At 32.9% G+C, this 22,402-nt stretch overlaps 1 protein-coding gene across 3 annotated transcripts in view; it reads left to right on the top strand.

The window, feature by feature from the left end:
* GRIK2 (glutamate ionotropic receptor kainate type subunit 2) overlaps window positions 1-22,402 on the top strand; it is a 618,311-nt gene that overhangs the window by 583,218 nt on the left and 12,691 nt on the right. For all 3 annotated transcript variants that reach the window (XM_057738750.1, XM_057738752.1, XM_057738751.1), the window contains 2 exons: window positions 913-1,138; window positions 20,202-20,452. In XM_057738750.1, the coding sequence (XP_057594733.1) occupies window positions 913-1,138; window positions 20,202-20,452 (477 nt within the window). The remainder of the gene's footprint in view (window positions 1-912; window positions 1,139-20,201; window positions 20,453-22,402) is intronic.

Genomic DNA, 22,402 nt, shown 5'->3' with positions numbered 1-22,402 from the left:
ATGGTGAATATCCTTCTTGTGTTTATAGTTGTAGGATTATTCTTTGTGTTTGCAGAAGAATTAATCTAAGGTAAAGGTGTCACAAATGAGCTTTCCATAGGCAGATGCTAACCTTTTTCCTGTTTATGTTTTATCAGTGCCTTCTTAACAAAACTCATTTCTTTCCTTTAGCAATAAATCGTACTGCAGCCCTACTGAGAATTTCTGGTTGGATGTAAAATCTCTTCTATTTTCTTGGTCCAGGAATCGTTAGTTAGTAAGACCTGAATGATTGATTTCCTGTTTGTCCTGAGGCAGGTTAAAAGAAGTTCTGTGGTGTCCAGATTGTGTCTCAGCAGAAACGTAGTAGTCATTCTTACTTGTAATATTCTTATTTGTAACAAATTCCTCTCATCTCTTCAACCTATATCTGTATGTATCCTTTGGGGATAATGTAACATCTGTCTTATAGTCAACCAAATTTGGAGGGAAAAAAACCTTAAAATTTTGTAGTGTCAATTGGTGTCCAGTGTCTGCATCTTCCAAATTTGATGTTATAGTAACGTTGAAAGATAAAATTGTACACATGAGATATTCATGTGAGATACAAACACAAAAAAACCTCCTTATTAATCTTGTTTATATTCTTTTTTTTATTGCCTCTTATGATTTAGTAGTTGTGAGCTTTTGAGCATCAGGACTTCTTTTTTAATATATTTGTTAAATAAATCTCCTCTCCACCTGGAAATATGATGAGGAATTGCTCTGAGAAACATTTTTGTACAGATTTTGATTTTTTGTTTAGTATACTGTTATTAATAATGCCATTATAAGGTAGTATGAGCAAACTAAATATAGTCAATTTCATCTAACTATTGTAGGATCATGTGGAAACTAAGGAATATCTTTCTTATTTATTCTGTTTTTCCCCAGAAGTCAAAAATCTCCACATATGACAAAATGTGGGCTTTTATGAGTAGCAGGAGGCAGTCCGTGCTCGTCAAAAGTAATGAGGAAGGAATCCAGAGAGTCCTCACCTCTGATTATGCTTTCCTAATGGAGTCAACAACCATTGAGTTTGTCACCCAGCGGAACTGTAACCTGACACAGATTGGCGGCCTCATAGACTCCAAAGGTTATGGCGTCGGCACCCCCATGGGTAGGTTTTGTGTCAGCCATTTGTTCTTTGTTCATTAATCTTAGTTGCTGTGAGAAGGGAGAAAAAAGTGCCTCCATATGCCATTAGGAATTTTGCTTCAAACAAATGTGTCTTGCTATGTGACTATATAAAATCAGGAAGATATTTGTATATCCACTTCTAAAGGAATAACTAACAATAGGAAAATTGATTTCTACCAAATGGTCAGTAGACATTTTTGCTGTATCAGTGTTGAAAAAATCCACAACACCCCCCCCAAAGGACCTTTTCAATCTTACACTTAAGAAAAGTTTTTATGAATAAAATCGCTTTTGCAACTTTATTTTTTCATATTAGTGGCTTTAAAATATAGTATTTGACATAGTTAAACTAAAACAATGAGCCACAAATGGTTACTGTGAATAACTGTTTTATTTAAGAGCGGTATATGTTTTCTTTAAAAGGAATAGCAGACTACCAGTAACATACCTAGACTATTTTACACTAGGATTGATTATTTTTAACATTCTCTTTCTTCTATATGACAAAATTCTTTTCAATAATAATTTTGGAATGAAATAATAATAATAATTGCTATAAAAAACAATGAAAATGTTCATTTATTGAGCTTCATATTTAGGTATAATATATATGATAAGTTAATGAATGTATAAATACATAATATTACAGTACATATGTACATGTCATGGGCATAAAAATGGCTCCCCCAAAATGTCCATGGCCTAATCCCGAGGACATGTGAATATGTTACCTTTATGACAAAAGGGACTTTGCAGATGTGATTAAGTTAAGGATCTTAAAATGGGGAGATTATCCAGGATTAACCAGGTGAGTCAAATGTAATAAAAAAGGTCCTTATAAGAAGGAAGCACAAGTGTCAGAGTCACAATTAAGGAGATATCACAACAGAAGTATCGAGGAAAAGAATGTGCTAGTCCACCCTGGCTGCTGTAACAAAATACTAGAGATTAGGTGCTTTAGAAACAACAGAAGTTTATTTCTTAGTTTCGGAAGCCGGAAGTTCAAGATCAAGGTATCAACAGATTCGGTGTCTGGAGAGAAGCTGCTTTTTGGTAATAGACCGGGAAGGAACAGGGAATCTATCTTGAGTCCCTTTAATAAGAGCACTAATCTCATTCATGAGGGCTCCACCCTCATGACCCAATCACCTCCCAGGGGTGCTACCTCCAAATACCTTTATATTGGGGATTAGATTTCAATATATAAATTTTGGGCGGCTCACAAACATTCTGACCATGGCAGGGAAGAGGAGGGAGGAGAGATAAAAAGATCTGAAAATGTTACTGCTGAACGGAAGATGGAGGAAAGGACCACAAGCCTAGCAATGCAGAGGGCCTTTAGAGGTTGGTTTAGGAGGCAAGGAAACAAATTCTTTCCTGGAGGCCACAGAAGGAATGCAGCCCTACAGGTAGCTCATTTTTAAAACTTCTGACCTACAGAACTATGAGATAATAAATTTGAGTTGTTTTAAGCCACTAAATTTGTAGTAATTTGTTCTAGCAGAAACAGGAAACTGTTACTGTACCCAAGGAAAAAGAATAGCAGATTAACATGTTTTTTATTACATCAATATTCTTTTAAAGAAAGGGGAAGCATTTACAGCTACTCACTGGCCTATCACAGTAATGAATAATAACACTATAATTTCTTGAGCCTTAACTTCTGCAGATTTTTCAATGACTGGGTCAAAACTGATTTTCACATGTTTGTGTTTAATAAATGGTATAGCCATATTTGTCAATGTATCCTCATTCATAATTTTATTAATTTTAATTTTGAAAAGTTTCTTTCATATGAACTAACATATACTACAGTTAGAAAGTTGGGCACAGCTTCATAAAAATCCCGTTTCATGATAAATTCCAGAAACTGCAATACTACCCATGTCTGTTTCTTTGGGATCATTTCTAACAACTTTCAAATGTATAAGAAGTCCAAAAATTTTCCACCATAATGACATCAAAAAATTCAACATTAAATTTTATCATATTTGGCAAAGTTTACTCAAATACATTATAGTTCAAACTAGTTTGAACTGACTTTGAGAGAATTTTGAGACACTCGCTCCTGTAACATTACATATTCCTGCATTTATACAGTAGACTCCAAATAATGATTCCACAGTCATTGCTGAAATAAAGAAAGCAAAGCAAGACAAAACAAAACAAAACAAAGCAAAACTAGAACCTTAACTTCTTACTCCCAAAATATGCAAGTGTAGCCGAGCTTACATGTCTTGGAGGGTGAGCTGTATAATGAGAATTCTCCAAACTAGTTTCCAAGTATAGTACAGTGTTTATTAAAGAATAACAAATAAATACATGCTAACTCAAAGCCCAGTAAGAGTTGGGTTGTTCAAACTCAAGAGTAATTGTTTAGAAATTGGATGAACAAAAGATATGTTCAAGGGAGGAATATTTTCTTTTTGACATGTTTTGACTTGCCAGTGTGTGGTGATAGTTGTTGCTGTGATTGTTTTAAAATTCTCTACACAAAATGAACCCCCTTTATTGCCTGCACCAGGAAAAGACCCCGCCAAGCTTTGCCATTATTATGCCTATGTATGTATTAATTCAGAAGTTTTCTAATTAATTTTAATCTATGGTAAATATATAAAAGTGAGTTTTCATAATTATAGCTTGAGGAGCACATCTTTTTGAAATGTTTTAAATTATATTTATATGCATAGTAAGGCTTGAGTTTATTGCCATAGTTTCCCATTGATGGAGTGTTCAAATACTGGCATTCTCCATAGTTAGACCCCATATAGTTTTTTCCCTCAGTAGGAATTACCTAAAGAACTCAACAATTTCATGAGTTCATGTATCATTTATTTGGAATTTGTGATGAGTGACTTTTTGCTAATTTTTCAAGTGTACTTGTACTTGTTTATGAAAAGTTATATGAGAAAATTTATGGTTTAGAAAAGAGACTGATAACATGCTCAAAAATATCATCATGTAATATTTTACACACTGATGTTCTAGATTTTGGCTTATCACTTATTGTGATCTTGAAATTTATGGCTTCTAGATTTCTTTCTTTTTGTTTTTTTTTGATTAGTAAAATTAGAAGATTAGACTAGGAAAACCTAAGTTCTATTTAATACTAAACTTACAGTAATGTTACAGATAATGTGCTTGACAGATTCCCAGAGTTTGATCTAAAGTGGGCTAGAAAGTACATGGAGAAATATTGTTAGCTGATGTCTTAGAACAAATTTTAAAAATCAAGCACATTCTTAAACTCTTAAAGGATGGAAGCAGTGTTTTGATAAGCTCCCATTGCCTCATAGTTTCATTTGGAAAGAGCTGGAGAAAATAAATGCATTTTTCAGTGTTGTTTCTGAAAGGAGTATGACTCTTGTATATCCTTACCTTCCTCTTTTGGTTGACATCATCTGAAGGAGGGCAGAGATTTTTGTCTTTCTGTTGTTGTAAGCCCACACAACAATGGTGCCTGCACTCTGTAGACCCTCAATTATTTGTTGAACAAATGAACTCTACATCTGAAAATATGATGGTACAAGATTTAAAAACAGAGAAAAGAAATACGTTTTAGAGCTGATGATCAGCATGGCATATTACATTATTCAGTGCAATAACCTCATTAAACAAACTTGAGTGAATCAGGGTAGCAAGAATTGAATAAGATTTGGGGAGGATGTTCGAGGACTTTAGAGTATTGCACAGATATTTGTCATTAATGTTAGTTACATAATAGCACTCATAATTTCAAACTTTCTAGAATAAAGAAATTTGTCGTATACTTAATATAAAACCTAAAACTTGAGGGTTTTTTTGTTTGTTTGCTTGTTTGTGTTGTAAATACAATGTACCAGTGTACCAGGAATGTCTCTATTGCATTGTCCTGCTTTGAGGAAATGCTTGCTACAAATAAATCAAAATAGTATATTATATAATTCTCAGAAACTCCCTGGGATATTTCAGATGTGAAAGCTATTTTAAAAAATAAAGATAATAGTTGAATCAGTTCTAGGGAAGCTGTTATAGTTTATCGGAACCATACAAACAGCAATTTTTGTTTTCTTTCTACACCTGACACTGTTTACTGAAAGATATTGACTAATAAGGAAAATATAAAACAATTCAAAATATTAATAAATATATAAACTATACTTTTAATGTAACTTTTTAAATTAAGGAAAATATGGGGCACAGCATTTGGAATTCCTATTTCTTCTCATTTTAAGCTTATCTTATAGATAAGAACAAAACAAATTAAACTATAAGCCTTAGGATGTAGATTTTTTTCTTTTATCTGTTCAACATAGCTGATCAGATCAACTTCTGCCCTTCTGAAGAACGCATAGTTATTGCAGAAAATAGTCATCGATATTAGCAAGGTCACTTGCACAAGAAACTTATAGAAATCAAGTTGGATTATATATCTAAGTGGAGTCATTTCTTTGTAGTGTGTAGTTTGGTATAAAGTGTTTTCATTAAAATGAATTTTTAAAAATTAGGTAATAGCACATGACAAATTTCTTTTATAAGGACCTTTGTGGAGTTTTAATGTAAAATTATCAATACTTATAAAGCATCTAAAATACTTTGATATAGCAAACTTATAGACTATGAAAAATATTTTACCATATTGTTCATTTTCATTGCCAAATAATATTGAATTTAAATTTATTAAAATGTCTCTTTTTTACTAAAAGTTGTTTAATGCATTTAACACATATTTTGTTTTTAGCCTAATTTGAATGAGATATATTTGAACATAATAATTTAAATTTAAAGGAATAAATATGCAAATCACTCACCTGCAGGTATTGCAATATACTTTTTGTTTCCCTTGTTCAGATAAATAGTTTTCTTCTGTTTGACTTGATAATATTAATTTCTTAACTTTAGTAAATTATATTTTATTAACTCAAAGCATAGAGTAAAATTAAAATGATTTTGAGACTCCAGTACATTATGAGTAAGTCAACTCATTTAACTTCATCAAAGAAGTATAATCTAGAAAGAGGCATTTCATACTTTACCCCCATTTGAGAAAAAAACTTCAGGCAGTAATTTGTGATTTGCCATGTCATAGCTCTGCCAAAATATGGCTTCATGAATTATTACTTAGTCATTAATAAATGCAATGACATGCAACTATAGTACATGAATGAGATTCTGACACCATAAACTTTCAACCAACAGCATAACCTGTGTTTCTCAACTAGTTATTTAGCATTTGCCTTTTATATCATCTTGTTCAAGCATACTGACAATTTTTTTGTAATATTTTATATTTACTCAGTGTTAAAATTTTGTTTAATTATAAGCCAAAATATAAAAATAAAAAAGAATGCATCTAGGTGTGGAAAAAAAAATGGTTATTTGAGTCTCTTTTCCCAGTAAGAGTTAAGGAGATGAATCTATTCAAAGCAAAGCAATGTAGGCTCAGGTTCTGGAAATTTAGGTCAGTTCCAGAAATTCCCCAGGATTTTGAGTTTATATCTGCAGGAACCATAAACAGGAATGAAAATTCTATCTTTATTGTCAATGTGATCAAAGAGAGGAACTCCTTTTGTCTTGCTTTTATTATTGCTCAGATGTTTAGATATTGTCCTAGAGGCATATGTGGTTAAGTGCAGGAAGTTAAACAGAAATACTACGTCTCTTTTGGAGTGAATATTCAGAAATATTTCAAAAATTATACATGTTTTCCTTCTTTCCCCCCAAAAGTCTATGTGTCCTTTCAACCTGCTAGTCCTCCTCCTGTGTGATTCAGCTACGGGCCTGCCATCACCATTCATCACTCCGAGCCTGTGATTACTGTCCAAACTGTTGTGAAATCACTGAATGACTAAGATATAAGCTATTTAATTAGGGAAGCTCTGTTTACACAAAAATACTTTAGTGGAGCAATCAACAATGATGTGAAGGTAAATGCTAAATAAGCATAAGCTAGTTTAATTAAGCTTGCAGTGACATTAAATCCCTTTCATAGTTTTCCTGACTGTGGCAATGTTATTTTAATGTGATATGTACTATATGGAAGATTTTTGAAGTTGTAGGTGTTTTTACTCAAAATAAGTTAACTGAACTTCCTTTTCATTCATTAGTATTAAAATAATAAAAAGAAAGAACAGAAAAAAAGAAAACAGCAACAACTGGATGGGGTAAAGCCAAAAAAAGCAAATCACAGCAGTGTTCATTAAGGAATATATGAAATGTGTGAGCAATTGCAGTCTTGCCTTTTCATTCACCATAGGTGATAATCTATCTAGCCGAACAGGGAGCATTACTATTTAATGGCATTTTCGGCTGCCTTGCCTCTCTCCTGACTGCCCATACTAAAAGCCTTCTTGGCTTCTGTCTTTGCGATGTTGAGTGCATAGTGCACTTTGAGGACTAGGCAGACTCAGCAGTCCGTGAGCTGGTAGGAAAGCAGCAATCTAGAAAAAATCCATTAGGGCCAGTTGGTGTTATTTTGCTTTGCTGTGTTCAGTTTGGTAGAAGTATTATATAGTGTCTGAAGGGGTCCATTAAAACTATTTCTGTTTTTAACAATGAGCTAGTGGCACACTTCATTCATTTATTGGTGCCTCCCAACTTTAATAATATATGGGAAATATAAGTCAATTGAAAAGGGGATGGAGGACATTCTGCTCTTGTCTGTGCCTATCATCCCCAATGCTAAAATCTTCTATAATCTTATGTGTCCTCATTTTACTTCTAGGGTTAAATCAATAGTAAGTTTCAGAGGGTTGGGGGGAAATGAATTGGGAGATTGGGATACCAAATTGTACACTCTAAATATATGCAGTTTATTGTCTGCTAAAAAAAATAGCAAATTTCAAACAATCCACAAATAATTATTTCTTTGAACAAAATCCAAATTAAATTACTCATATCATAGTGAAAGAACTACTGAAATATGTGTAATGCATGAAGAATGTAACAGGCAACATAGAGGTGAAGTAAAGATGAATGTAAAGGGTATAATTTATAAATCCCCCTTTTTTTAAGCTCTTTATTGGAATATAATTGCTTTACACTGTTGTGCCAGTTTTTGCTGTACTACAAAGTGAATCTGCTGTATTTATACCTATATCCCCATATCCCACGACTCCTTCCCACCCTCTCTATCCCAGCCCTCTAAGTCATCACCCATCGTTGAGTTGATCTCCATATGTTATGCAACAGTTTCCCACTAGCTATCTGTTTTACATTTGGTAGTGTATATATGTCAATGCTACTCTCTCACTTTGTCCCAGCTTCCCCTTCACCCCTCACCCCGTGTCCTCAAGCCCGTTCTTTACATCTGCTGTAAATCCCTGTTAATACTAAGGTTAAATTTAATGACAATTTTATCAGACACAAAATTATTTGTTTTTTTGTATTTTGTTTGTATTATATTTATTCATATAATGATAAATAATAAGATGCCATCTTGCTTTGTAATTGGATTTTAATGTTACCTTTATAAACTATTTTACAACATATTATATCTATGAATACAAAATAGCTGTAATCATATTAATAATTCTCAAGTAAATTTTACCTCATTATAATGCCCTTCCACGTAATCAGCATAAAGTAAAAAATATTACAGTAGGTCTTATCATGGACTCTTTGTGGTAGAAGGATACAACTTTGACATGTGAACAATGTGAAATTTCTTTCTTCAAATTTTAAATGCATGAGATCTCACTGCTTCTTTATTTCTTGTTATTTGATGAAGTGAGAGATGTAGAATTGGTACTAAGGGAGACATGTTGTTTGTTTAAGGCAGATGCCAGCGTTTATAAAAATAGAAATCAGTATGAGAAGCATGTTTTTCCCGTTTTGCTCACCATCCATTTCTAGAATTCCCAATTCATCATATAATAAGCACTATAATATTCATCATTACAGATGCATAAAATTGCCGGCCTTCAGTTCTTCAGCTTTACTGAAATGAATGAATACATTTGTCTTCATTAGTTGAACATAATGCACAAAAATTGATGCAAATTATTCATCTTTCTGCAGGTCAAGCCTTCCATTAAAATGCATTCTAGTTTTTCACTACAGAAGCAGCATAATTTTAATGTTGGTGAAGTGATTTTGCAAGTCTACATCTAGATCTAATAATTTTCAGAGCCCAAATTAAACAAAAAAAAGCCACATTACACCTGTAGAAGCTATTGTTTCCTGGCATATTTGTTAAAGTCCAGATTTCATGTCACTGAAAACAGATGAACCTCAGTGAGCTATGCCTGCTGCACAGACATCAACAGACTCAGCAGGCGAGAATCTAGGAAGCTTCCAGAGGGAACTTGATGAATTGTGAGCACCAGTGTGAGCAGCTTTCATTAATATTGTAAATGCTGACCAAATGGTACCTAAACAATGAATAAATGGATAATTCTCATGAAAACAGTTAGTTCTGATAGATTTTATATGCAAACATTAGATCATTAATTCATTTTGTGGGTGTCTTGTTGTGCTTACTACAAGGCCATGGGTTCAAATTCCATTATAGATTAGTTAGCCAGATTGACTGTGCTAGGCTGTCATCCTTTGGTTAGCAGGACTAAGTACGATCAATGAACCACTTGTATTAGAAAAAAAATAGTCAAAGCATAGAGGTGAAATGTATAAGCACTAAATTCTGAAGATGAATGTCTTGCCTTTGCTGGCCCTCATGTGAAAGTCATATTTTCTTACCACACAGTATAGAATATGTGATCTTTGTACACAGATGACTTATGTGCAAATCTTGGTTCTACCTGAGTGTCCTAGGTGAAGTTACTAAGCCTCCTTAAGACTCAGCATCCTTATCAGTAAATGGGTAGAATCATGTCTGCATAATTGGATTACAATAAGGATTAAACATGTTAAATGTATAGTATTTGGATCAGAACATATGCACCACAAATAATTCTGAAGGACTGTTCTGAAGAAATGTTTTATAATAAGTAAAAGAATGTATTTGTGGTTTTAAAGTTATTTGCATCTTACTCTTTTTTCTCTCTATTCTTTATAGTTTTAAAATATTGAATGTATTGTAGGTAAGATGGGTTGTTAATATGATCCATTCCTAACCAATTAGAAATCATTTCCTATGGAAGCAAACCAGGATTTTACCATCAGCCAATCAGTATACCGTAGTTAAGTAACCATCATTTGGTTATTTAGAAAGTGACCGATATCTACTTTATAAAGATGAGACAGTTTCTGTTGTAGGACAGTATCTAAATAAATAACACAAAGTTTTTCCTTCTCTGAACATTTCCTGAGTGTTTAGTAAACAGAGTCCCAGGTGTATTCAGAGAAGACTATCTCTGAACACATGTATGTTTCCTTTTAATTTTGTCAATCTTTAAGAAATTTTATCACCCTTCAACCTTCTTGGATCTGTCAAATAATGAACATAAAACATAAATATACATCATCCCCTTTCTTAAGGAGATAGACTTGGAAAAACAAATTTAACATCAAATAGGGAAAATACAATAATGAACATAAACAAGTAGTCTGTTATTTAATGCAGGAACTCAGAGTGGTAGAATTCAGTGAGGACCAAAGTTCAGTTAGGCCAAATAGAAAAAGGGACTTGAGTTCTACCTTAAAGGATGGCGACTTTACTCTCCTGAATATTTATTCTCTCTCACAATTTTGGGGTTCTTGAAGATTAAGTAGGATGATGATTTTATTTAAAATGGTCCAACTTTTATAATTCATTCATTAAAGTTTAATATTGGACTTGGAACAAAAACATCATAGTAAGGAAAATATTCCTGGCATTTCCACTCTTACTGCTATTCAAATGATTATTATGCAGATGAAAAATTGTAAGAAAGGAAGAATTTCTAGGATGCAACTATTTCTATTTTCATATTTAGGGTCAGAGTTTCCTGATTTAATACCCAGAGAAAAAAACGTGACTACAAATCTACTTCACCAGCCACTTTTAACCATTATGTATGAAATATGTCAGAACCAGTGAAAACAGTTTACTTTTTCATTATGTGCTGATAACATTTGCCCTTCTTATTTTTTTTTTTACATAAGTCAAAGAATGTTCAGAATATGAATAAAAGGCAACTGGCTAAAATACATACTCTACAATTTGAAATTTTTATTGATAAATTTTGTGTCCCTCATATAACCATCTCCTTTTGTGATCTTAGATGTTCTCCTCAGGACTCTACCAATATTCCTTTAAGTAAAATGCATTTAAATTACTTTTCTATAGAGGTCATAACACTTTGAATTTTGAGGTCTACAATAGAGAAAAAACCACAACCTCTATCCAACTTAAGCCAGTTATAGATTTAGAATATAGGTACTTAACTTAAATTTTTTTTAAAAATTTACTACATATATAGATAATGTCCTTGGTGGTACATCCACTTGATATCTATATCCATATAGTCCCTAAATCCATACAGTCTCTACCTCATAGTTTTTTTACCTCTCTTATCTCATTTCGACATTAACAGTGGCATTTATATTTGGGCCCATTCTGTGATTCTGATATCTTGAACTTAGTTCTTTCCTCTTTATTTAGAAGAAATGAACAAAGTGGATTTGGGATGCACTATCAATTTCCTTTCTCATATATACCTTTCTAAACCAGGAATGCATATAGAAAGAAAACAGGAAAAAAAATAGGTGAAAGGCAGCCAAAGAGAAAGAAGAGTTATTGTCCCTATGCTTCTTTTCAAAATAATGCAACCCTCTTTGTGTACCTAGTCAGCGGACTGAGATAGTTCCATCTGTCACATGGTTCTATAATATAGTGTTCTTTATTGCAATGATCCTCATACTTGCAAAGGTTATTCAACATATGTGTTTTGTGTTGCAGTGAAAACTCTAGGAGGGCAGGGCTCGTGTTACATTTTTCACCCCATATGCCTATAACCTAGCACCTGTGTATGTATAGGTAATAATTAATAGTAAAAAAAATTCATAAATGGTCCTTGCCCTCAGGACACTCATATCATTATCTAGTAGGAAAAGATATATAGTAAAACATTAGAATATGATGTACCAAATGTTGTACTAGAGTATTTGCAATGTGCTATTGTACCAAAGAAGAGGGATCCTGTGTATCTCTGTGGCAGCCAAGGAAAAGTGCGCAAAGATCAGGAAAGATGAGCAGAAGTTGGTCTGGATGTGAGGATGTTCAACCAGAAAACTGGAGGAACTATAAAGACAGGGCTCTCCAGACAATGGGAAATACAACTTCGTAGTTTGTATTGCTAGCGTGTTAGGTGTAAGGAGAAGAGGATGAAGTCCGAGAAGAAGCCTGTGATAGGTTGAAGAAAGGAATTGTATGACATCTTTAGGAATTGAGCTTGTATTCTATAGCTTTAGAGCATCACCCACTAAAAAAAATTTAAGCAAGGAAATGATGTTCATAGGTTTTCAATGTGGAAAGATTACTAACTATCATGGAGCACCGATCACTTTTAGCTCTCATTTGCCATTCTGTGGTTAAAAGTTATGGGTTGATAATTTGTTTTCAAGATGAGATTTAATTTTTATGATTATCACTCATAGATTCCTATACTCCTATCAAATTGAGATTTTTCTATAGAATACCTTCAAAAGAAAATACAAAGTACGATGACAGTAACTTCACACCAGTTTAGCTTTTGTCTCACAGGAAGTCTGAAATGGGCCCCATGAAGTGTTTAGTTGCTACATATATTAAATGCTTCATTTGAAATAAATGTGTTGTAATTATTGTATATAGATTAGATAAAGATATAGATATAGTTTGGGTTCATAAGAAATAACTGAAGATAAAATTGGTCAGGCGAGCATGACAACCTGATTAGTAATAAATATTTTATTTGTGCATGTATTCATTCAAGAAATAGTATCTTTACTGTGTGCCAGGTGTTATGCTAACGAAGCAGATACAACCCCTGTCCTCATGACATTTCCAGCCTGTAAGGGTAAATGAGCATTAAACAAATAGTCACATAAATTATTTTTTAGTTACAAGCTGAGATAAATTCTACAGAGGAAAAGAACAATGATGCTTTGATATTGTATAGCAGCATTTGTTGACTGAATATGGCATAAAACTGGAAAACAGCAATGTGAAATGCAATCTGAAATGTAAATATAAAACTTGACTTAGCACTTCTTAAAAACAAATATGGGAGAGACAGTGTCCTAAGAGATAATAAAACCCATCTTTTGCTGAGAAAAAGGCTCTAAGAAAATGTGGTCTGGTTCCAATTTTATTGGAAGATTTTATCATAGAAATAATGTTAAAAAAGATAAAGCTCTAAAAGCACCCAAAATATGTTGTGCATTTAGGGCACCCAACACTCATCTCAGCATAGGAAGCAGGGAACCATTTCATAAAATGTAACAGCAGCACTGTAATATAAGAATGAAAGGTGATGGTTCCAGCAGATAGCCTCAGATCTTTTGTGCTAGCAAATCTTTTATTTATTAAGACACTGACCAAGGGACACCATTGACAGTTGATATAAATGCAAGAATGGCATAAAAATTTATAAACTTATTTGCCACCCTAACTTATTCTAGCTGGTCAACACTAAAAGTGTGAAACAAATCTGTTTATGAACTCTATTTGCTCCACTGAATTTAATAAGAACCTGAGGTGTCCAATATCAGAAGTTCTACCTTAACATATTTTGACTATATCATAATGCATGTATTATAATTGATTCAATGTTTCTTTCACAAAGCATTTGTTGAATGCTTATGGTGTAATAGGCATTGTGCTAGATGTTGGGTGAAATAAGATGAATAATGGATGATTGATTACCTACAACTGACAGCTAGCCTGATTTTTAAGTCATTATTTAAAGGGCTTCAAGTATTTGGGTATGTGTCTTAGAAATATTTATCAGATTAAACACTTTCAAAGAAGAACAAGAATTAAGGAAGTTTTGAAGCTCTTTGAGGCAAACTGTTGGAATAATATATAACTAGTGACTATACTACAGTCACATATGGAATAATATATACTTAGTGACTATAGTATAGTTGCATACCCACAAGATGTGTAAGTTACTGTACTTCAGAAAGTACACAGTATCTTGGAGAAATGACAAGCTAGAGGAAACCTAAAATTATAAGTAGTCTACTTCATAGAAATACCTTCCCAGACCCAAAGAAAAAAAAATACTGGGATGTTACCTAATTCTCTGTCATCACGATGAGCTGAATAACTATGAAATATAAAACAAAGGAAATTAAAATCCTTTAGGAAGTGGAAAGTAGGGATTTGTCTTTATGAGAAACAGAAATACTTCACCAGACCCTAAGAATTTAACAAAATATTTAAAGGATTTAGGTGCTATTAGGAAAAACAAAGGTTATGTATCTTTCCCCAAAATTGGTTTTATCAGTTTTGATATACAAGTATATTTTAAAAACTCTTATAACTTTTGTCCCCCAAAAGTATTTTGTAAAGAGACTTAAAAGCTGGGTGTGAAGAGATGTCTTAAAGTAAGTAGTATGATGCAAATTCTTATGAGCTGATGTTTCATGAAGAATATGGAGCTAATAGATGAAAAAAATATAAAAAATATGCAACTTGATCAGTAGTGCTGTAATAATGTGTAAACTTAAAGCTAGGCAGGGACAAACAGATCTAATAAGAAACAACTTATTTTTGACAGAAAGAGCTGTTACAGTAACAGTGGTAATTATTGTTATCTAAGGCAGTGCTTTTCAAATTGAGGTTAAAATAAAATAATTGATGTGGACATTAATAGATATGGAGGAAAAAATTCTTCCACTAAAAATAAATTTAATCATTTAAAATAATTTTTTAACATTTTTCTTCAGTGGAGAAATGGAAGCCTTTATTTTGCTAATGTATAATGTTAATTTACAAAAGATATATTTGTTATGGAGTATTCTTCAAGCTTATCTGACCAATGAATTCTTTAAAAGTGAAGCACAGATGTATATTTCCCAAAAAAGAGGAGTGTGTGGGAAAATCCAGTTTCGGAAAGATTGGTATAATGAGTTTTATTTTATTTTTTATTTTTTTATGGTGCACAGGCTTAGTTGCTCCATGGCATGTGGGATCTTTCTGGAGTGTGGAACAAACCCATGGCCCCTACATTGGCAGGCAGATTCTTAACCACTGTGCCACCTAGACAGTCCCTGTAATGAGTTTTAGAAAGAGATATTTATAGAAAGCAAGAGTGATTTTTTTCTGACCTTTGTAATTGATTAAAGCATGCAGAAACCTGATTTGAAAGTAAAGAAATCTTTGCCAGATGGATGGGAGATCTCCAGTATATGGATAATGTGATTTTAGAATATTTCACTAAAGCATGGTAAGTATTAGACAAATCGCTGTGCAACCTTTAAAGAAAACTTATTTATCAATCACTAAGCCTCCCCAAGAATTCAATGTAATGCTACCTCCATTTCCTTTATCATTTCTATATTATTTAGATATACTGAATAAGATAAGGAATATGTTTGCTACATATTGAAATTGGTGTGTTTGTAAAGAGCATGAAAAAGACAATCACATGAACAAATCAATAAATTATGTGTAGTAGATTTAGACTTCAGAACCAAGTATGTATAACAACACGTTATTCCATTCCATAAGTAAGAAACATCCAATGATAGAAAGGAAGGGAAGGAAGGAGGGGAGGTGGGAGAGGAGGGAGGGACAAGAAAGGGGAGGTTGAGGAGAAGGGAAAGAAAATAAGGAAAGGAAATGAAAATAAAGTATGAAAAAGGGGGAAGGAAAGGTAACAAGGAAGGTAAGGAGGAGGAAGGAAGGAAGGAAGGAAGGAAGAAAGTAAGGAAGAGAGAAGGGAGTCAACTCAATTTAATAAACCCAGCAAGTTGGCTCTGAACTACCTGGTGAGATTTGTATTATTTATAACAAATCAAAGTTTATTTTCCTAAGGAGCTTTAATCTATTTGTTGGGAGGAATGTTAATGAAGTTATAATTTTATGTAAAATTCTTTGACCATTTAGGAACATCTGAAAACTAATCTTTTTTTTTAATGAGGAAATTCTGAATAGGTGCATTTGTTGGCTTTCTTTATGCCCACACATATACTGCTGCTGATTCTCACTGGAAACTGCCTTTATGCCTCCTTTGAGTGTTCTTTCAAGCCCCAGGTCTTATGCATCTGATACATCAAGGGACTTCACTATGTAGTAATCATAGGTCTTCCTTCTTTCCTTCTTTCCTCCCTCCCTCCCTGCCTCCCTTCCACCCCCTCCCCCGCCCCTCTTTCTTTCATGTAAGCTGAAACCTTTTTTTTTCCCCCTCTGGTAAATGGAATCTTTTGGCAACTTGAAAAAAGACCATTTTTAAAACATAATCGTTCCTTACTGTCAGTATGGAGCATATGTTTAAGCAACCAAAGAAAGTCTCATTGTGAGCAAGAATACAAATGAAACAAAAACCAGAGATTGCACAGTGAAAATCAAAGAGCCAAATTCAGTTTTTAGAGGCGTTTGCCTTATCCTGCATGATGTATTTTAAATGTAATTTATTTACCAAAATTTTAATGTAGGGAATTTTAGACAAAATATTTCCTGGGATATAATGACAGTTAAAATGTCTGGTAACCCTATGTTGAAATTTTCAGATTTTTAATAAAACCGGAACTGGAAATTATCTTGTCATATTGGATGTTGCAATTTTCCAGATGTTTTTGTCTAACTTGTTTCTTCACCCATTTGTGGTTACCTATTTACCCTCTTAAGCATTTGAGGACTGACTTTTAGGTGCAATAGTATATGTTATAATAGACGTTTACAATTTCCTCAGTAGTTTCCTAATCTAACTTAGGATCCTCTTGCGAAAATACTCATCTTCCTTGGAGGCAACCTTATGGTGCAGAACCTCAGCTTCTCCCAGGTGCCACTCAATGCCCTCATAGGTCTTGGCTTGCCAGTGTATGGGTTGAGTCTGGGTTCATACTTGGGCAAAACTCAGACTCTATCTATCTAACTAATGGCTGTTCGCTTCATTAGAGCTAAGTGCATGGCTATTCATGTCATAAAGAAGATAAAAGATACTTTTATTCTTTGATCTCAATATGTCCTTGAGATTTCTCAACTAGATAAAGTTTCAAACCACTTTTGACTTTAACTAGTACCTGCTAGAAATGCTTCTAAAGGAATGATGTACTAAAGAAGTAATAATTCATTATTGAATTACTGTTTTTTAAAATGAATCAATGATAGAATGACAAATAAAGCATGGCAATGATTGTGTCATCTATTATATTATCTATATTATGTCACCCTGTTAAAAACCTCAAAATGAGGTGTATTAATTTTGTAGCTTTGATTCAAACCAAATTCTATTTACATAGTATTATGTTTACACTGAAAAACAAGTGTGGAAGAGGTTTGCTAGCAATAGGACATTTTTATATTTATAGTAAGTGCTGGAAATAGGAAGCTCAACCAGCAAGAAATCAAGATGTGTCCATCATTTGTTCAAAAGTGAGTTGCTTTTGTTTGTCTGTGCCTTATTTTGAGAATGTAGTAAAGAATATGGTGTCTGAAGATATTAGAATAAACACCCTAAAGCAATTCAGTGGATTTGGTGAGCTGGCAATAAAATAATATTCTTTTAATTTTGCTCAGGATGAGAAATGACATAGCTCAAAATATTACTTAGGTAGATCAAGAATTTTTCATATTTCAGTCTACTTTTCATGTCACTGTCCCCCCAACATTTGCTTATAACTGTACTTCCAGGCCACATTTTTATAATAGTCACCTGTGGTCATCTTCATGAGTACTATCACTACAAAATTTGTTTCAGATGCTATGTTTCTAATTGAAAGATATATTTGATAAACCTCAGATCTTCTTAAAATGATTTTTTCCCTCAATCATATGTTTATTTTGCAGGGAATATACATGGTTAATTAGAATGATAATTCAGAGTAAACGTGACTGAAGCTGCTGCTAGGCTAGATGTAGTGAATTAATGAAAATTGGATAGCCAAACAAGATAACCTTTATTTATAGCTTTTAAATACATATCAGAGGAGACCAAAAACACCCCACTGTCACCCTTACATTTTGTTAGGACTGCCTCAATCAGATATAATGCTCCTTACAATATGAATCATTGGTTGGGACCCTATTATGTGAGAGAAGTTTGAAAATTAAGATAGATAATAGATACAGAGAGATGATACATAGAAAGAAAGAAAGAAAGAAAGAAAGAAAGAAAGAAAGAAAGAAAGAAAGAAAGAAAGAAAGAAAGGAAGAAAGAAAGAAAGAGAAAAAGAAAGGAGGGAGAGGGAGGGAGGGAAGAAAAAGGAAGGAAGGAAGGAAGGAAAAAAGAAAGAAAAGAAACAAAGAAAGAGAGAAAGAAAGGAAAAAGTAGAAATAGATAGATATCCTCTATTCCAAAGAGTTTGTAATCTACTTAGGAAAATAGATCACATCTTGAAAGATAAATAATAGTAATACTAGGTGACCTAGGCTGAGTGTCCAGTGAGTGATCAAGGTAGAAAGTAATAAGGGCTAGACTAATCCACTGAAATCTGAAGTGGCTAAAGGGCAGAATTTAAACTGAACATTTTCATCAGCATAGTATTTGGAAGAGAATACAGGAAGGAACCTGAGAAGCAGAAATTCCCCTACTATAATTGAGTTGTTGCACAATAAAAATAAAATATTTTAGTTCTAATTATAGGAATAGATGATGCCCCTTTTAGGAAAGCTGTGAGAAAATGTATAGAAGCCATATACTTAAACATTTTTTCTGCATAGGTTGAGGATTTTGCTAAAGAAACAGCTCTCCACCTGGATGTGGTATATCCTCACTCCTCCAACTTTTTCAATAAGCTACTAACTTTTTTATGATTTTCTTTGTATTTCTGCTTTTTAGCTTTCCTATTCTTGCTAAAAGAGCAATGCTGAATTAGTCCTGTTATAGTAATCGAGTAAAAATAAGACATATGGTGCTATCCCCTTAGGAGGGAGAATAGTTTCCTGACCAGGTTTTTAATTGCTCTAAGCAAAAACAAATCTTTAGGTGTAGAATGTAGGTATATTTAAATCAAAACAAAATCACAGACAACATGGAATATGAGCTGAAATCAGTGTTTTCCTACAAACAGAAAAACACTTATGGATGAATTTGTGCAGAAAAATGGAAAATGCAGTATAGTGTTTTAGGAAAGAAAATTAAACTTTAGAAACAGGCTATTTTCTGGGAGTGGGAGAAAGCAATAAGACCGACCCCTTGGGGCAGATGTTGAAAGATGCATATAGTTCGGTATTATTCCATGCTTCTGGGCAACCAATTAGAAAAGTTATTACTTATCATATAATAGCTAATGCAGATGAATATCTACCCCCATCAGCATAAATACTAAATTTCATTTATATTGTTGACTCCACTGTAAAGAACGTTTCTTTCCAAAGTGTAAAAGAATAAATAAACAACCAAAAAATCTTAGTATGTCACCATGATGATTTTTGAATGATCCAAGTCTGTACAAACCTATTTCTTCTGTTATTCATATCAAATAACAACTATGAGTGATTATTTATTATCTGCAAAGTATTAGCCACCCCTGAATAGAGCTTGTCAAACATGATCACTTTAAATTACTGCACTTAATCATGGGAAACACCATTTTTTGCACAACTTTCCTAAAACTTGAAATTACGGTTCTATCAATGCTCTGTTTTCAGTGTTGAGTGATTCCTAGACTTTAACTAAATATCCTTGCCCTCTATTTCCTTTTGTAGGTTTCTACTTAACTTTTTATTATTTTTCCAATGCTCTGAGTTGAGCCTGCCTTTAAAAAAGAGATATTTTCCTCTTTCCAAACAAAATGTGTCCTACCCTTCAAAATCAGAAATGCCACCTGCCCTACTTATTTTGTTACACTTCTTTTCTTATTTTGTTAAACTTCTATTTTCCAGTTGTTTTTTTCTGCTGAAAATAAATATTAGCATACTTTGGAACATTTGGAAAGTGCTCTGTTCTCTCATCATTTCTCTCATCATGTTAACCTTTTTTTATGAAATTCTGGGTTCCTGGAAAGCATTAACAAACCCTCTCTTTTCTTAGGTTCTCCATATAGAGATAAAATCACCATAGCAATTCTTCAGCTGCAAGAGGAAGGCAAGCTGCACATGATGAAGGAGAAGTGGTGGAGGGGCAATGGGTGTCCAGAGGAGGAGAGCAAAGAGGCCAGTGCCCTGGGGGTTCAAAATATTGGTGGCATCTTCATTGTTCTGGCAGCCGGCTTGGTGCTCTCAGTTTTTGTGGCAGTGGGAGAGTTTTTGTACAAATCCAAAAAAAACGCTCAATTGGAAAAGGTAAATGTTACTTTTTTACAACTTAAAGCAATCATTGTAATAATAAAACAAACTATTTTTTATCTTTCCAACCAAGGAAATATTTAGAACTGTGACTGTTAATGATCTTCTGCCACTCATACAACAAAGGTTCATAGAACTCAGGATCACCTTTGTGATTTTTAATTTAAGTGTAATAATTTTAATTGAAGCCAGCTTTAGGACCAGTAACTATTTTTCCTCCTACTGAAGTCTGAAAATGGAGAAACTTTTCCTGCTTGAAGTTCATTGTGGTTAGTTTATTACAGGAATATAATTAATGAAGGAAGCAAAACTCAGAAACTGTAGTAAGAAGAAAAAAATTCTCTGCTAATAAAAAGTGCTTTAAGATACAATACTCATTAACAGTTTCAAGTTGGAGAATAAATGAAATTTTTATTTGAAGATTTTTGGTCCAATAAATTTCTAATTTTGAAAACTCAATGTGCATTGTGGAAATTTTGATTAATTTTCTACATTAATGAATATGTGAGAATATTGTGGTTTCTTTTTCATCACAATGTTATTCTGAATGTAAGAATATTGTGGTTTCTTCTTTGCCACTTAATGTTATTCTTAATGCATTCTTTATTGCCTTGCATCTGAGTCTTTAGAAGAATATATATAAACCTCAAAAATATTGAGACCATTGCAATTTTTTCTTAGGATTTGAATATATTTAGTTTTTTGTACAAATATCATTATATTCTAGTCTTAAAAAAGTTTGTGAACCTGGTTCAGATTATATATTTCTAGTGCTACAATTCCCTTAGTCCTATAAATATAAGGATGAATATTTATAGATAAATCTTTCTTTCAGATGGTACATGCTCCTTTTTAATGTAACTTTATGACTCTGGGCATAAAATGCTGTTTTAACATTTTTAAGCCTTCTGAAACTTTAGTCTTTTAGTATATAAACATCTCTTTTGTTTTTCATTTAAAAACATCCTTTAGATCTTAACTTTTAGACATTGCATCAGAGTGAGATTATATTCTCTTAAATATTTGAAAGGTTTATAAAATTTTATTGGTAAATATAAAGAGTAGAAATATGATATTTTCCTTCATCTTTATTTATGATACAGTTAGTTATCCTTTCTGAAATCAAAATTCTGGATACAGCTTTCCCACATTTTTACCTGACGACAGTACTTAATTCCTTGAAATAATGTTTTTATATATGACTATTTGAGAGCCCCATTCTGTCTATAAGTAAAATAACCAATTCAAAAGTCTGAAAAATTTGGGCAATTATATGATTTATTTTCCCACTACATTCAGGATGTCTATATCCACTGACTTGGCTAAATCAAATATCTTTTGCCCTGGTAAGATTGAAAATTAGGTCTAAATACACTTTTTATGTTATGACCCTTACAATGATGTCAAAATGAGTTTTGGAATCAAATCCAAAGAACTAATCAAAGATGAAAATTAACTCTTCAATTTTCATTTTTACTATGATTTATCAATAAATGTGATATTTGGTGAAAGCTTAACATAAGTCCAAAAATAATAGAAGAAATTTAGGTTGTCTAGTTAGAATCTCACATCATCCATATATAGTAGTTTTCTTTTACTTACAGCTTAGTATTAAAATAAAACACATACATTAATCTCTTGAGCACATGCTGTATTCTGTTGCCCTTTTCTCTCTCTATCCTGTTCCTATGATTTACCTGGGCCATGTCTCTATGTACAGTTATTTCATAAGCATTCTGGGTTTATTTTTTCAAAGGACATGGGAATTCACTTTTATAAAATCACCTTTTATAAATGACTAGTTTAGTTGAATTTTTCACCTATCAACCAGCTCTCAATTTCTATGGACTTCTGTGATCTTCTAAAACAATAGAAAAAGGAAATCAGTGTACCTTTTTGGGCTGAAACAGATAAAATATTGTATTGGAAAGAAACAACAGTGTTGAT

The sequence above is a fragment of the Hippopotamus amphibius genome, chromosome 6 (assembly GCF_030028045.1).
Source record: "Hippopotamus amphibius kiboko isolate mHipAmp2 chromosome 6, mHipAmp2.hap2, whole genome shotgun sequence".
Lineage (NCBI taxonomy): Eukaryota > Metazoa > Chordata > Mammalia > Artiodactyla > Hippopotamidae > Hippopotamus > Hippopotamus amphibius.
This window is presented reverse-complemented; position numbering and strand designations above follow the sequence as displayed.